General features: G+C 39.3%; 1 protein-coding gene across 4 annotated transcripts in view; it reads right to left on the bottom strand.

The window, feature by feature from the left end:
- The window catches only part of GBE1 (1,4-alpha-glucan branching enzyme 1), a 244,734-nt gene that overhangs the window by 91,848 nt on the left and 135,181 nt on the right, over nt 1-17,705 (bottom strand). For all 4 annotated transcript variants that reach the window (XM_053309154.1, XM_053309157.1, XM_053309156.1 and 1 more), the window contains 3 exons: nt 17,188-17,323; nt 14,032-14,122; nt 11,608-11,817 (listed from right to left, as the gene is read on the bottom strand). In XM_053309154.1, coding sequence (XP_053165129.1) covers nt 11,608-11,817; nt 14,032-14,122; nt 17,188-17,323 — 437 coding nt within the window. The remainder of the gene's footprint in view (nt 1-11,607; nt 11,818-14,031; nt 14,123-17,187; nt 17,324-17,705) is intronic.

The raw sequence follows: 17,705 nt of genomic DNA, 5'->3' as shown, positions 1-17,705 counted from the left end.
CCTAGAAGGGACTGGGTTGCAAGGATGAGCCGATTCTCCACCATCAACTTCTCTAATCCATGTCTGCACATCTGTGATTGACCCACCATCAGTTTTGATGGCAACAGGGGAAAAAAGGGATATTTCGCCTTGGCTCAGGACCCAAACAGGGAGACATGACAGAGGTCGATAAAGTCATGCATAGTGTAGAGAAAGTGCATAGAGATAAATTCTTCTCCCTCTCATATAACACTAGAACCAGGAGTCATCCCATGAAACTGATTGCCAGGAAATTAGGAACAACAAACCTAAGTACTTTTTTACACAATGCATAATCAACTTGTGGAACTGCCTGCCACAAGATGTGGTGACAGCCAACAACCTGGATGGGTTTAAGAGGGGTTTCATAACTTCATGGAGTAGAGGTCTAGCATTGGCTGCTAATCAGAGGACTATAGGCCACCTCCAGCCTCAAAAGCAGGATGCCTCTGAGTACCAGTTGCAGGGGAGTAACAGCAGGAGAGAGGGCATTCTCTCAACTCCTGCCTGTAGGCTTCTAGCAGCATCTGGTGGGCCACTGTGTGAAACAGGATGCTGGACTAGATGGGCCTTGGGCCTGGTCCAGCAGAGCTGTTCTCATGTTCAAACCACTCTTTATAACATTGTTTACTACAGTAAAATATGTTATGAGTTAAGACATTTCAACTTGTGGCACAACAGGTTCATGAAAACCATGTTTTAAGTCTGAGGACTTTCTGTATACAGAAAACCATTATGCAATTACTACCCATAATATAGTTGCCTATTGGAAAATTGAGCATTCCTTGACATTGAATTGAATAAGGAAAAAAACAAGGGTGTATACAAAGTTGTTGGATTGGGACTAGGTGTAGCCAGATCAGCTTCCCAATAGGTCAGATTAACAACAAAAAGATAGCATTTAAAGTGGATGGGAGAGATTGCTTGCAAATTGCAGCATTTTTCATTTTTTCTTAAAATGAAATCCCGGGAGCTCAATGTCTTTTTCTAAGGAATAGATTTATTAAAAGGGACAGTGTTCTATTTTCTTTTATACAATTATAAATCAATCATGTTTTCAGTGCAAAGACAGATGCACAATAGAATGCAAAGGATGACTTTCACAGCTTTGTGAACTGACTAGAACTTTCTTCACCTCATCTCAGGAGCAGACCCGCAATAGACCCTGCAACAGCAGTAAAGCTTGAAAGCCTAGTGTCACATGTGTTCTGAACGGTCGGGGAATTAGAATCCAAAAGGTTATTTCAAATTGCAAGACATCATCAAAGAAAAACAAGGCCTTTTCAAAAATCATTTATTTCAAGTTAGATTCCTGATTTATTTGATTCTCTCCTTCCTAAAATTGGAAATCTCCAGATACTAATTTGAATTCAGACACTGTGGTTCAGGCAGTCTTCAAATATAAATGAAGGGCTCTGCTTTTCAAGTAAGGTTTTGTTCTTTTGTGGATATTAAAAATGAAATACATTTAGTGGAAGTTAAAAAGATCTATTGACTTTAGAGACAGTCTTTTGAACAGCTTGGTGAGATGGTATATCTTAATAATGATTTAAGATTGATTCAGAGATACATAGGAAGGTGAACAGAATAGGAAAGTAGCCTAGCCAAAAGGTTTTCCTTTTGTAAGAGAGAGGATTTTTTAGCATTTAAAGCTCAAGTCAACTAAAATTGGCTCAGGCACTTAAGACATTCACACACTGTTAACAAACACAAAGCCATCCTCTTTAAGTGATGCTTGCAGCAAAAACAAACAAACAAACAAACAAACAAACAAACAAACCAAAAAAACCTCCTAACAATTCCCTGCGGAGTAACACCTGCAATTCCTATTTAATTGTCCCTGCTCCAACAGTAAACATATTTTGTCTATACAGTAATTATTAGCATAAAATAAGATTCATTTATAAAAAGCATACACCTAGTTGTGCTCTTTAATCTTAAATAATGTTGACATGTTGAAAAGGAGGAACAACAAGAAGCACTGTTTTGGGTGGGTATATAAAGGGGCTGGAATAAATGATCAATAGGCTTGGTACCAGAGCATGAAATCTAGCTGAAGTTATGCATTCAAAAGTCTCTTTTATTTTCATTCTTAAGTTGAAGTCATTGAGACTCAAGACAGCTTCCATTTATCTATCCATCTATTGATCAAATTTGTTGATCAACCTAAATTACAACATTAAACAAATTAAGACACTAATGAAAACCTTAAAACAATGGAAAACCACCATCAAGTTAAAAAAACTTGGGTAAAAAACCAAATCTTTAAGGACTTTTAAAAAGCTGTCAGAGATTGGGAGGCTCTTATTTCAGCAGGGAGTACATTCCAGCATTTCAGGGCAGCAACAGAGTAGGTCCGTTCCTGTGTAGCTAACAGACAAGCTGGTGGCAACTGCAGAGTAAATGATCAGCCTCTCCGGATGATCTCAATGGGCGATGGGGCTCATGGCGAAAAAGACGTTCTCTTAAATACCCAGGGCCTAAGTTGTTTAGGGCTGTATAGGTTATATCCAGCACATTGTAGGTTGCCTAGAAACATATTGGTAGCCGGTGTAGTTCTTTTAGTATAGGAATAATATGGTCTCTGAAAGGACCCAGAGACTAATCTGGCCCCCATAACCTGTACCAACTGCAGTTTCTGGACTACATACAAAGGTACCCCAACATAGACCACATTGCAGTAGTTGAGTCTGGAGGTTAACAACATATGTACCACAGTTCTGAGTTGTTTATCTCAAGAAACGGATGCAGCTGGCATATCAGCCGAAGCTGACAGAAAGCACCTCTGGCCACCACCTCAACCCGAGACACTAGGAGTCTTTTAAAAAGCTACATGACAGTTCCATTCATAGGGGTGCAAACTGCATAAATATGGAGACAAAGATTTGGGTATCAGCATACAGTAGAACCTTGATTTCCGTGGATCAAGCATCTGTGGACGTGCATATCCACAGTCAGGTAATAGACACCTGACCTGGGTATACACAGGAAAAAACGGTTTTAAAAAAGGTTAAATCCGCGTATCTGCAGGTCAGGGGTTGTCAGAAATGACCTCACCATTTTGAAAAAAGGAGCCATTTTATGGATTCATTGGGGGGGAGAGGAAAAAGAAAAGAAAATGGAGGAAACATGATTTTTGGATGATTTTTTTTTACTATTGAGGGTTACTGCTGGATTGCTGGGGACACACAAAGAACAATAGGCAACTTCCCTCCACATTTCTACGGCCTTTTACCCCATTTATGTGGCTTTTCCCGACCTCCAGAAACCTATGCCCGGATTTCCATAACTCCAATGTTCCAGTATTCAGGGTTTCCATATTTGCCGTAGTAGCGACGAACAGAACCCCCAAGAATACTGAGGTTCTTCTGTACTGATAGCATCCTGCACCAAATCTTCTGATGATTTCTCCCAAGTTACATGTAGATGTTAAAAAGCATTGGAGACAGTATGGAGGTGAGAGGTGCCATATAAAAGACACAACGACACAATCTGGAATCTGCCGGAAAGGTAGGAGGGGAACTACTTCCACTCAAAGCAATGTCTCCAACCCCAACTTCCTCAGATGTTTGAGAATAATACTATGGTCAATAGTATGGAAAGCCGCTGTGATCCAAAAGGACCAATAAAGTCACAGTGTCTCTGTCAATTTCTAATTGGAGATCATCCATTAGCCAAACCAAGGGAGTGTCTCCACCACAACGCCTGCCTGCAAGCCAGTTTAAAATGGGTCTAAAAAATCAATTTCCTCCAAGACTGTTTGGAACTGGGACAACACCACCCTCTCATTACCTTGCCAAACCATGGAAGGTTGGAGACAGACCTATAGTTGCTTAACTCTGAGGGATCCAATGCAGGCTTCTTCAGAAGAGGTCTAATGATTGCCTCCATTTGGATGTATCATACCCAGAGAATTGGAAGAAGAATTTGGATGCATGATAATTCTTAACTTCTGAAGACACATAAATTTTAGAAAGTTCGACTCATCCAAGTGTGGCTTCCGTTTCTGTGTTAACTTACCATATTTCTATCAATTTTATGCAACTAAGATGGCTACACATGTTCAAAACCAAGATTTGCTATAATTACAGAATCATTACATGTTGCGTCAGTTTAAAAGACTTCTACAGTATGTAACTTCAACATCATTAACACACTTTCATCAAATATCTGAAGGGAATACTTTTGTCAGAATGAGATGGAGGGTTCAATGATGTACAGAGCAAAGTAACAATAGAGAATAATTTTAAGCGAATCTACACCAGCAACCCAACATAGATCACTTTAGATTCTAATGATTAGAAAAAGGCAGAGAATAACAGGTGTCTGCTGTGTTAGTAGAGCTGAACAGAAAGCTTTCAAAATGCACAGAAAACTCTTTCTATCTAGTCTTGCTTTGAGTGGGAGATGGGTTTGTTAAACATAGGAAGCGGCCTTCTACAGAGTCAGACCACTGGTCTATCTAGCTCAGTATTGTCTACACAGACTGGCAGTGGCTTTTCCAAGGTTACAGGCAGGAGTCTCTCCCAGCCCTAGTTCGAGATGCCGGGGAGGGAACTTGGAACCTTCTGCATGCAAGCATACAGATGATCTTCCCCTCATCTCCTAAGGGGAATACCTTACAGAGTTCACATGTAGTCTCCTATTCAAATGCAAACCTGCTTATCAAAGGGAACAATTCATGCTTGCTACTACAGGACCAGATCTTCTCCCTCGTAGTCTTACTTGTAGTCTTGATTTGTGAAAAATCAAGACTACAATTAAGGCTTTATTGTAGCCAGGATTATCTTTGGACTAACAGGGATAAAGACCATTTAGGCCAGAAGTAATGCAAGATAATTGTGATGTAATGAAAGAAAATTGCCAAGGCAACATCAGTATCAGAGCTCATTACAAAAAGCTGAGTCTGAAATGTGTAACTCCTTATGGTTTCTAAGAACATAACTTCTAATTTGCTTCAGCAAAGGCTAGCGATGCTAACTTGGAGACCATGGCAGCCAATTGGGTCAGTTTCTCCAACTATGTATTAACTAGGAAAATCAGTGCATCGTATAATAAGTGCAGAAATATTAGCTTGGAAAATTTTCTAAGAATGTAGGAACAGCCCTGCTATATTAGGCCCAAGGCCTATCTACTCCAACAACCTGTTTCACACACTGGCCCACCAGATGCCTCTGAGAAGCCCACAGACAAGAGCTTAGGATATGCCCTCCCTGCTGCTGTTGCTCCCCTGCAATTGGTATTTAGAGGCATCCTGTCTGAGGCTGAAGGTGGCCTATAGCCACCAGACTAGTAGCCACTGATGGACCTGTTGGAGTTAGGACCAGTGTGGCTCTAAGGCATGCAAATTTGCACATACACATTTTTTGAAGTCCACTCAGTTAATTTTAGATCCCACTCAGGTCTAATCAGGAAGGCCGCACTCTGAATGTAAGTGTGTACACACTGCCTTGATACTGCCACCCAGAACAAAACTCATTCTGCACAGAGATGGGGGGTGGGGAGACCAGAGAGAAAACTTGCTAGGACCCTGGCAGCATCAGCTCTCAGCTGCAATGACACATAGTAACCACTAGGTGGGGGGGGGAGTTAGGGTCATGGATAAAAGTGGACTCCTCCCCTCTTTGTTCTTCCAGTGTTAGTCTCCATTTTGTCTCTCCAGAAATGGCTGGCTGTTTTGGTCTCTCTCTTCAGCCATGAGCTACAGCTGAAATTAAGCTTCAGGCTTTTTCACATTTGTTTGTAACCTTTTCTTTAAATAAATCCTTGTAGTTCTTCAATACTAAAGAACTGTCTCAAGACCGTTTGCTTTGCTGCTTTCTCACCAAACTGGTTTTGCTTTGCTATTTGGGGATTACAGGACCTGTCCTCCATTAATTGTCCAAGTCCCTTTTAAAGCCACCCAAGCTAGTGGCCATCACCATATCCCATGGCAGAAAATTCCATAAATCATGTGCTGTGTGAAAAAGTACTTCCTAAATTTCCTGGCCTTCTCTCAAAGAACTCCAAAAGGTTAGTGGGCCAAGACTTGGCCTTGGGCAAGTCATGCTGGTTTTCCTTCAGCTAGGCTGGTTCTTCTATGTGTTTAACAATTTTGTCCTTAAGTATGCTGTACATCAATTTATCCTGCACTGAAGTGAAGCTAACCAGTCTGTAGTTTCCCACATCCTCCTGGATCCCTTGTTGAAAATAGTAAGTAAGTAAAACTTTATTTCGGTCATAGACCAGCAATATTTGTTGAAAATAAGAGTAACATTAGCTACTTCCCAGTCCCCTAGTACAGAGCCTGATTGTAGGGGGAAATTACATAGGAGATCAGCAATTTAACATTTGAGTTCCTTCAGAACTCTTGTGTCTATGCCATATGGCCGGGTAATTTGTTAATGTTTAGTTTTTCAAGACATGTTCTTTAGAACATCTTCTGTTGTCACCCCAAATTGGCCCAGTCCTTCAGCCTCTAAACCTCAGAAGCTCAGTTCTGGAGTGGGTATCTGGAAAGTTTCCTCTGCAGTGAAGACAGATGCAAAGAATTCATTCAGCTTCTCTGAAATCTCCTTAACTTCCTTAATAATCCCTTTCACGCCCTCATCATCTAAGAGTCCAACTGCCTCCCTGGGAGGTTTTCTGCTTCTGATATATTTCAAGAAGTTTTTGTTATCCCCCTTGATACTACTAGCTATATGCTCTCTTCTGGCATCCCTTACTGTCTCCCTGCATTTCTTTTGCCAGAGTTTATGTTCCTTCCTGTTCTTTTCAGTTGGGCAGGACTTCTATTTTCTGAAGCAAATCTTCTTCCCTTTTATAGCTTCCCTGACTCTACTTTTTAGCCATGTTGGTGTCCTCCTGAACTTAGTGGTACCTTTCCTCTTCCTTAAAAGTACAATGGGGTCAGAAATAATGCTTGAAATATATGTAAATTATCGTGGTGGTAGTTGGCAGAATCATCAACCCTTGTATCTTCCTCCCTGTTGGAATTTAGTAATGCGAAGTATGTGACATGATGTAATTGCACTGTGACTTTCCCCACCTCTGCAATCAGCCATCAATGAAGGAGAAAAGCAATAGAGAGAATCACAATGCATTCGCATCCCATCATCCATTTTGCATTATTAAATGTTACCGGTGGTAGAGGGAAAAGAGGTGCGGAGTTGCTGCTTTCAGCCACAAAATCCACCATACATCAGTCACTACACCTCATTTTGGCTAGATAAATTCATTAACTTCATTAACATGCACTGTTATAAAGATTTTGGATTTTAAAAAGTCAATGCTTGTGTTCTTTTACATGGAGAACTTTACAAAGAGACCCCAATTTTCAACCCTGTTGCATCCAGTCATGTGTCAAGACAAAACTACTTCCCTTCCTTTTCCAGCCTTTCAAGAGAATAAAAATGCTTTCCTTTTGGTAAAAGAAAACAGTGAGGAAATACAAGCAACTAATATAAAATAAAGCTCTTCCAATGAGGCATGCGCTCTCAACATAGTACTATTATTAAATCAAGAAAACAAGCGGCAGTAAGTCTGCCTAGGATTATTTCCCTTCAAACCATCTCCTATGTAGATCTTCCTTCTGATCCAGATCTTCTGGGATTCAATTAAAGAAAGAAATACATCCTTCTAAAACAGTAGTCTAGAGATTTGAGAGTTATGGATACCTTTAAGACTGTTTTGAAATTTCCTAAGTTCCTTTTTACTTATGGGAATTACATTATAATGTTGATAGTGGAAAAAACTGTTTATTTTTATGCTAGACATCTTGTTCTATATTCTTGTTTAGAAAAATCATCACCTCCTCTGAGAGAGAGAGGGAGAGCTAAATTAAAGTTTTCTAATTATTCTTTTTTTAAAAAAAATTGAAAGCATAGAAAGTCACAGTGGGTTGGATCGTAACATTTCATGCTGTGGTTCTCCATGGCTACAAGTTTGTTCCCTGGAAAGGTGCTCCCAGCCATGAAGCACCATCGATTGAAATGTTATGATCCAGCCCATCGACTTGCAAGGATGTTGTTACATATTCTAGCACAGCATGTTATTTATGCTAAAGACAGGCAAAAAAGTATCAATAACATATTGAAGAATGAGGAACATTTTGGGAGGTGTGCTTTCTTCCCAGTTTGTGCAACCAGGATGGCAGGCTAAGACTAGCAAACCCACCAAACACTCACTTCCTGGTGATACACTTGGGGCAAATAATACTGTCAGAAGCCTTGACTAGATCTCAACAGACTACGGGGCTCTGGGAAGAAAAGAAAAGAAGCTGGAAGTGCAAGTGGTTTTTTAAATCTATTCTTCCTCCTCTAGTGAAGGCAGAGTGGGGGGAAAGCAGTATTGCGGAAATAAAAAGTTAGTTATGAATATGATTCCATTGGGAAAGTTTGGATTCTTGAACTATGGCATATGCTACCAACATGCAGGACTCCCAGAAAAAGATGGATTGTACCTCATGAGGACTGGGAAGAATGTGTCTGCAGGAGCATTGCAAATCAAGAAAATTGAACTAAAAACGCTTAAACTAACATTCTTAGCCAGGGAGAAACAAACATATGCAACTAAGAATACACAAAGTACTATGGACAAGAATATATTTGACAAATGCAGAAGAAGTAGTGTGGAACATGTGCCAGGAATTTTCAATCAACTACGGGAGGTGAAACACACTGTCTCCGATGCCCATATATTAACTAAAAGAGTACAGGAAACAAAGAGGGTGGACTTCAAATAGGAATAAAATGTGATCTGATAGTATTTCAGAAACTCGGAAGGGTGAGACTCATGACTGGAACAAAAAAGACATAAGTTGTCCAAAAGGATTCAACAGAAAGAGAAGAGAAGTTGACTTAAACAAAGGTATACATATAATGTACACACATCCACAAATTTGAATGTAGAAGCCGTGTTGAAAATGTCTGGGTAAAAATAAAGGGAAATCTAAGAGATGCCAATTTTTAGTATAGATCATCTGGCCAAGCCAAAGAAATGGACGACTTCTTCCTAAATCAGATTATCAGAGTTTAAAAGAGGCAAGCCAGAGCAGTAATGATGGATTTCAATTATCCTGTCATGTGCTGCAAGTCAAACGCTACTAGAATAGGATCGTTTCCCACCAAATAAACGTGGCTTCCAATTCTACGACCCTGGATGCTGCTGTCATCTCCATTCCCCTACCTTCCCTATTGCATAATGCAGCTATGAAGTAAACATCCTGGTTTATTTAAACAACATCTCCATGACTCATGCAAAACTAAGAACTGTAATTTAACTCTGGTTTTCAAAGATGTAAGCGCAGAATCCGAAGTTGGTTTCATATCCTCGTTTAGAAACTAGATTTAAACCACAGTTGCTGGCTTTGCATGCCCTGCAGAGCCAAAGTTTAAATAAACTAGGATGTTGAAGAGTGTAAGATGAGAAGGCAGGTGGTGGTGGAAGGAAGGAGCACACAAGTTTGGGAAATTAGAAACCATGTTCATGTAGCAGGAAAACAATGGTTGAACTGGCCCACTGAACTGGACATTGCTCTCTCCATCTGTCCCTTTCTTCTCTGCTAGAGACAAAGAGCTGTCTGCATAGGCTTTGCTGGATCAGACCAAAGGCATTCTTCTATATTTATGAGTGACCATCTTAATGTGTTTAATAGTATACCAATAAAAATGTAGGAAAACTGACAATTACTTCGAGAATCCCTTACAAATGTAACAGCACATGGCTTAATTACAATACAATCTTGTGGGTTTCCCCTCTCCCCCCCCCCGATACATTTTAAAGATTTTGCACACAGCTGTGTTTGACTGTAGATAATAAAAGAAACTGGATCCTTCAAGGGAAATTATATGTTATCACAAAATTTTCTAACTAAAGCAGCATCTGTGGCTTAAAGTCTCCTATTCTGTCATATCAATTTAAAACTTAGAAGCAAGGAGGTAAAAAGTTTCATCCAGCAAGAATGTTTATTAAAAATTAAAGTAATTCTTCTGCAGTGTATCTCATTTGCATATATTATAAACCGTATGTGCAGGGCTAGCTTTGGGGGGAATATTTAAAATGACAGCCCACCACTGCCATTCCTACACAATTCCAAAAATACCTTCCCATCTTCAAAAACGAACAGTACCACCATCCTTTCTACAATTATGAGAAATGTTGAATACAGTTGCTTTTTGTGACATTCAAGGAAAAAAGCTAATTCCTATTTTTATACAGAGAGACGGATGTTACACAAACACACACTTAAGATTTGCAAGCAATCTAAAAAAAACCCCAAAAATCTGTGCATCAAAGTTTTATGTTTTTAAAAGAATTCTTTGACCCTAATCTAGGTAACCACAATAGACGAGTCGTCTAGATCACTAGATTCCCATTTTTACTGTCTCCCCAACAATGTGAATATAAAGGTACTCTAGCAGAAAGAAAGTGCACTGTAAGGAATGCAGCTTTCCAATCCATGCCATGTAGGTTACATGGGTATTGCTGCATGTGGCAATTTAAGATTTCCATTACAATGGCTGCACAACCATTAAAAAGCATGTATCTTATGAACATAAAACATATCACTACCCTTACAGGTGACTACAACAGAACTTACATCATATCAGAAATATACTGTAGAAATTCCCTTGGAATTAGTCTATGTCAACACAGGAAAAATTTAAACCCATGACTATGACTTAGAGTGTTAGAACCAGCAGAAGAAGTGAAACATGGGAACATAGGAAGCTGCCATATACTGAGGCAGACCATTGGTCTATCTACTTAGTATTGTCTACACAGACTGGCAGTGGCTTCTTCAAGGTTGCAGGCAGGAATCTCTCTCAGCTCTATCTCTGAGATGCCAGGGAGGGAAATTAGAACCTAGATGCTTCCCAGAGTGGCTCCATCTCCTAAAGGGATTATGTTACAGTGCTCACACATCAAGTCTCCCATTCAAATGCAACCACGGCAGACCCTGCTTAGCTAAGGGGACAAGTCATGCTTGCTACCACAAGACCAGCTCTTCTCTCTTGAGTGCTATATAGTGCAACACTTTCTATGGTCTATTTCATGCAATTCCAAATGCAGAAATGTTGTACTGTATATGCAGTACAGCAGGGGGCCGATTACACAAATCACTGCACAGAAAGTGAACTGTGTAATTGTCACAAACGTGCATGTCTAATTCCTACATTCATTTCATTTATTTTTTTTAGAAAAAGGAAAGCCAGCACATTCCGGACTACAGAAGTATACACATACTGTATGCATAAGTAACACACTGTGTTAAATAAAAGGTGGAGCTCCCTGTTCTCTGTATTCACAGTTGAGATGGTGTGAACATCCTCTGTGAAAGTAAGAGAAATGGGATGCAACCTGCAAATGCAATTTCATAGGTTGCATTCAAAAGCAAACCATGAATTCAGCAAAATTATCTTGAATAAAAAGAAATATTTGAATTTGTTCAAAAACCACAATAAAGAGAGTACTATCCCGGAAGTGTGAAAACGAATACCACATTCAACTGTTTTTTAAACTGTAGGATTTCCTCCTTTAGGGATATTTCCCTATGTAAGTAGATTTTAACAACAGAAAATTGATGCCTCTGAAATTATGTATACCTACCTGGCATAGTCAAAAAGTCGACTGTCCCAAAGTGTGTGTGTTCCTCTGGGACCAGAGTGGAAAAAAGCAGAATCTGTGCCATCAAATTTGTTCAGGCCATCTTCAGAATTATTCGATGCATGACTGTGTACAACATCCAATAGGACAATAATCCCCATTGAGTGGGCAACATCAATCAGTTCCTTCAAATCTTCTGGAGGTCCATAACGGCTAAAATGTAGAAACATTTAAAATGATCTATTAAGAGAATCATGACTGGTTTTTTACTATTTGGATTTAATGAAGTTTTTTCTAAGTAACTATGTCAATAAAAGCCTCATACTTCCCTAAATAAACCACCCATGCCATCTTATATCCAATAAATTTAACATGCGATACTATTCAGGTGACCAGTTCACAAACTAAAAGATGTAGACACAAATACACATAAAATCTACAAGAGACAGGGGAAGAAGATAAAATGGGAGGATATGAAGCCTATTTGACCCTGGAACTTAGAAAATTCAAAATTAAATCCCAAAAAGATCCCAAACTGCTGACCATCAGCGGCATCCACCCCTGGACCATGGGGCCCTGGCCTGTGGCCTCCAAGGTCTGGGGGAGCAAAGGCCTGGGGGGTGCTCCCACTGCCATGAGCCTTCTTGTTGCTGCTGCCGCAAGGCCAATCTTTACGAGTATTCTAGCTGCCGTGTGAGGAGTGGAAGGTGAGTCTGAGCAGGCCTCCCCTTGTGGCGGTGGTGGTGGGTGGAGTGGAAGTGGCCGCTGGGCTGACTGTCTGCTCAAGGGTCACTGAGGTGGATTGTCAGCCCAGCAGCCACTCCTGCTCTGACAGCTGCCACTGCCATGGGGGAGGCCTGCTCAGGCTCATCCCCGTCCTCCACCCGTGCACATGGCATCTAGAATACTTGCAAAGATCGGTGGCTTGGCTTCGCGGCGTCAGTATCAGCAAGAGAGCTCACAGTGGCGGGGAGGACTCATGGCAGGGTTGGTCTGGACACCTGTATTACCTACGTGCACCACTATTGACCATATAATTAACTGTTTTCCTGTAAGCTCTCATTAATTAAGAACAATTATATACTTGACTGGTAAAAATAACATGTCTTCCAGTAGACTTATTATGTAGCAAGATAGAAGTTGTCCAGATTTTGAGACTTATCCATTTGGTAACCACTACAGCTTTAAGTAACCACAGCCTTAACTTTGTCCCACTAATCCACAGATAGGTGACCCAAGATCAGATACAGCACAGTGAGTTCAAGTGACATATTTAATAGAAATTCACTGAATTCCTTCTCTCCAAATGAGTTCAATGCTAGAACGTGGCCACAACATAAGAAGTAACAGTTCCTCCTCTCTATTATATCTTCCAATATAATTCCTAGTCTTAAAAACCTTTTGTGGTGTCAGAAAGCCCTCGGAATAATTTGTTAGAATTATTTTATATATCCTGATTCTTCATCCATCTATTCTGCAGTTTATCTAGGATAAAGTCCAATTCTACACATGAGGTTATGGTTTCTCTGGATAACTGGCACTTATTTTCATCCAGACAGAAACAGTAATGTTAACTTTATTTATAACAATTATCTTTCCCTCTTGAATTCCCAATTCATTTAAATGCAATAAGCTACCAAAAATTAAAATTAAATATATTCCTACATACTGTAGGTTAGGGCTAATTTTTTCATTAGATCCCAACTCACTGCAAAGGGGGAAAAGATTGGATACATTTTACAGCAGAATTTCAAAACTGCAAAAAACAGAAGAAAAACCACAACAAAATTGTCGCTCATGGCCTGTAACTCAAGCCACATTGCATAGTTTACAACCCCCTCCCCCCCTCTCTCTCTCACACACACAAACACACACACACACAATCATAGGAGATCTTCTGCTCAAATAAACTGTCACCCTTTTCATTTCAGAAATTGGCAATTAAAAATCAATCCCCATGGTTTCCTTTAAACATTACAGCTACATAATGAGAGCTGTTTTTAACGGGTTAATCTCACAGCATTATTGTAACATTTAAGGGCCTGCAATTGGAGGGATCCTTATAATGAAACTGATTAAAGGGATCCTATATAATACATAAACCAGAGCTCTATGACTGATGTGCTCGATTAAACAGATTAAGAACTGATCCAAATGTCTGTGATGAGATTGGGATCAAGCTCTCTCCGGATTTTATACATTCAGAATGCATAAAAAGGATCCCCTAGCTGAATGCATCTATTGAACAGATGAATGCAAGCAAAGGAATCTCCTGTATTTGCAAACTGCATCCAAACATGTAATATTTGGATTTATTTAACCTCTTTTTTAAAGGTTTTCAACACCCAAAAGTGATTTAGGAGGATAAAAAGTAAAACCATAGATATAAATCAATCAAATCAAAGATAAAGAAACGCCCTAACATACCTTGATGCTGCAAAAAAGCTTGTGATCTGATAACCAAAACTGGCATAGTAGGCATGTTCCATTACAGCCATCAACTGAATGCAGTTATATCCTAGTTATAACAAGAGAAGGGAAAAGGAAACAAAATTTGCTCATGTTTTTGCTATTCATTCATTCATTCATTCAACATATTTATATACCACCCAAAACCTGTGTCTCTGGGCAGTGTACAGTAGAAACAATACAAATTAAACAAAATTAAGATGATTAAAACATTAAACTCATTTAAAACCTAACATTAAAAGTATTAAAAGTTGCCAGAGATGGGGAGGCTCTTATTTCAACAGGGAACACAATAAGGCTTTTATTTCAACAGGGAAAGCCCAGGGGCAGCAACAGAGAAGGCCTGTCCCTGAGTAACCACCATCCAAGCTGGTGGCAACTGTAGATGAAACTTTCCAAATGATCTCAATGGGCGATGGGGCTCATGTTGAAAAAAATGTTATTTTTTAAGGACCCAGCGTGGTGTCATGGCTAGAGTGCTGGACTAGGACCGGAGAGACCCGAGTTCAAATCCCCACTCAGCCATGAAACTAGCTGGGTGACTCTGGGCCAATCACTTCTCTCTCAGCCTAACCTACTTCACAGGGTTGTTGTGAGAAGAAACCTAAGTATGTAGTACACTGCTCTGGGCTCCTTGGAAGAAGAGCGTGATGTTTAAAAATGTTTTTTAAATGTTATCTTAAAGACATTCTTTTAAGAGGATGTTTGAGCCACTGGTTATTAATATTAGCTACAATTCACATTACATTAAAAAGTGGTAATTTAGACAAGATTTTATTAGCAAACTGATCTCTCTGCACTCCAGGGGCGTAGCAAGGTTGGCGTGGGCCCAGAGACAAGATTTTAAAATGCCCCCCCCCCCCTCAATGAAGCTCATCTCATGAAGTAAAGAAATCTTAAATGAGGCTGAATAATAGTGGTAACAAAAAGTATATATATACACACACACACACACACACACACACACGCATACATACACACACACACACACACACACACACACACACACCCCTACGTGCCACGATAGAACATCATCCTAAATTATTTTTTTTAAGGTTTTATAAATTGTGGACAATGCAAGTCATTTAATGATACTAGAGAAAGACATGCTGTACTGGTCGCTCCAGGTATTAACACTCACATCAATTTCAGAGGATGAATACAACTGAAGGAAGTCCGGGCGGGTACGCGGCTGGGGGAGTCAGTCACGTGACTTGCCTGTGACTTGTCCAAGGCAGTGGGACCCCAGGCAACTGTCTCCCCTTGCCCTATTATAGTTATGCCCCTGCTGCACTCCAAACAAACAGACAAACATACAAACCCTAAGGGAGAATGTTTTCCTATCTAAACTGGGTAGGTCAGTTTCTCAAGTGCCCCACCCCCTGTCCCGATACATTTAAAATATTGGCCTTTTAAGAATCAATACAGGATATGCAAATATAATCTTAATTTGTCTTTAGATTATTAACTATGCCAATCTGCATGTCCTGAACTTCAACTGCACTTTTGATATTTACAGTATTGATCATAAAAGGAAAAAGAGGAACTGACTACATACACATACTAAACCTTGTGCTTTCCTTAATGTTTCAAACATATTCCATTTCTATCTAATCGTTAACATATTTTTCTCCAAATTCATTTCCCTCAAGGAATCTCTCGAAAAGAACAAACATTAAAGCAATGGAATTTTGCTTTGAAGCTTACTGAAGGAGCTGAGGACCAAAGGAAAAGAAAAACCTTTCTTTTTGTCCCTTATCCAACCCCAAATGTTTCTCTGTGATATTAAATGAAGGAAATCTGAAGGGAAAATAACAGTTTAATGATGAAACCACAGCACTTAAATCAAATCTTTTACTAAGCTAACTTTTATGTCAGCAAATAAATGCCCGTTTCAGCCACCAAGCAAGGATTATAGGCAAAGGATAACCTTCAGATCTATTTGAAAGTCCCACAGTTTCTCTTGATGCTGAGTTTTAATAAGATCTTTGGCATGTCATTTAACCTGCTCCTCAGCAAACTTTAATATTGTTTTCTTAACTGAATCATTATTGGTTCTGTGATACCATTATTTTGTTTTTGCCCTCAAATCAAATAATAATTCCTGATTCGAGATGGATGGCAAGTGGTTAACCATCCATGCAACCTGGGATGCATTTCTAGGTACACTTACTAGAAAAGAAGTAACATTGAACTTAGCTGGAATTCTAGGTAAACATGCGTTCATTGCACAAGCTTATTACAACTGTTTTATAATCCATTACATTGGCTTTTCTATTAATGTGTGTGTGTGTGTCTGTCTGTCTGTCTATCTTATACCACTGGCTGCACCATGTGTCAAATCAGTTTTCAAGATCATCATTTCTACTATTCTACACACATTTTTTTATTTGCCACATACATGATCTTTTCCCTGCTCTTGCATATTCACATGCAGAACTGGATTTGTTGTAGTGCTGAACACCATTTCAAAGTGGTCTCCAAAGGAATTAAAAAACCTCTTTTTGCAGTTTAGTAGGTCTGGACAAAGAAAGTTTATCTTTTCGGCTATATATGATATTTTTTCTTAGCAACTATGTCAACTATTCCTCTATGAATAGAATTTTAGAAATCAGTATTTAACAGAGCAGTCCTAAAAAACATGTTTTAGTCAGAAGAATGTTGCAGTGAGTTTGATAGATTCTTTCCCAGCTAGTGTGCATAGGATTGAAGCTTAAAACTCAAATTAAAAACAAACAAAAACACTTTCCAACCCTTAGATGTATCCAGGAAAAGTCACCCTTTGCTTTCACCAGGGTGATTCAGAAATATAGGCAAATAGATACAATTAGATTAATAGTTTGAAATTTTATTTCTGAATGATATACACTACAAATAAATGACCTAAACATTGTATGGTTGGTCCCTGATTTGTATATGTACTTCATTCAATTTTCAGAAAAAATAACACCATTACTTCAGTAAAAGAGAATGTTCAGTACACTAACATACATTGCAAGGATGCATTAAATATCAACACAGAGACAATCCACAGACTCTCAAAATGAGCTTTTCTAATAAAAGCACAGGGCTCATTAAAAATTTATCTTGGAAGAAGCCTCAGATATTACTTACCAAGATCCTTGACTTTCGGAAGTACATTGTATGTGAAGTTTTTATATGAAGCTATTTTCCCTTCAGGGGAAGCAATTCCCACATGAGATTCATAGATCCTTAAGCTTTTAGGCTTCTTAGGAACAGGATGCCTTCTCTACACAATGGAAAAGTGATTTGGGAATAAAATGTGAGAAACTGTCACTTATATTAGAGAAGAACCAGTAAGCAATGTTAAAATTTGAAATCACATCGTTATATAATAAAATAACATAAGTGTGTGTGTGTGTGTGTGTGTGTGTGTGTGTTGGTGTTTCAATTCCAGTTTTTAAATTTGCACAGCCTGTACAATTTTCCTATCTCCCATTGTACATGACTATTCTGAACAGCCAGCCAAGTGCTAGCAGCTTGGGCTCTTTCATTGAAATCCAGACCAGTATTGCACTAGCACAAGGAGAAAGGTTATGCTCAATTAAGAAATTTGTGAAGTTGCATGAAGTTGCTTTGCGGGAAGTAGCACAACTTGTAGCACCACCAGA

The sequence above is a fragment of the Hemicordylus capensis genome, chromosome 3 (genome assembly GCF_027244095.1).
Source record: "Hemicordylus capensis ecotype Gifberg chromosome 3, rHemCap1.1.pri, whole genome shotgun sequence".
Taxonomy (NCBI): domain Eukaryota; kingdom Metazoa; phylum Chordata; class Lepidosauria; order Squamata; family Cordylidae; genus Hemicordylus; species Hemicordylus capensis.
The sequence above is the reverse complement of the archived record's forward strand: the minus strand, read 5'-3'. Positions and strand labels throughout refer to the sequence as shown.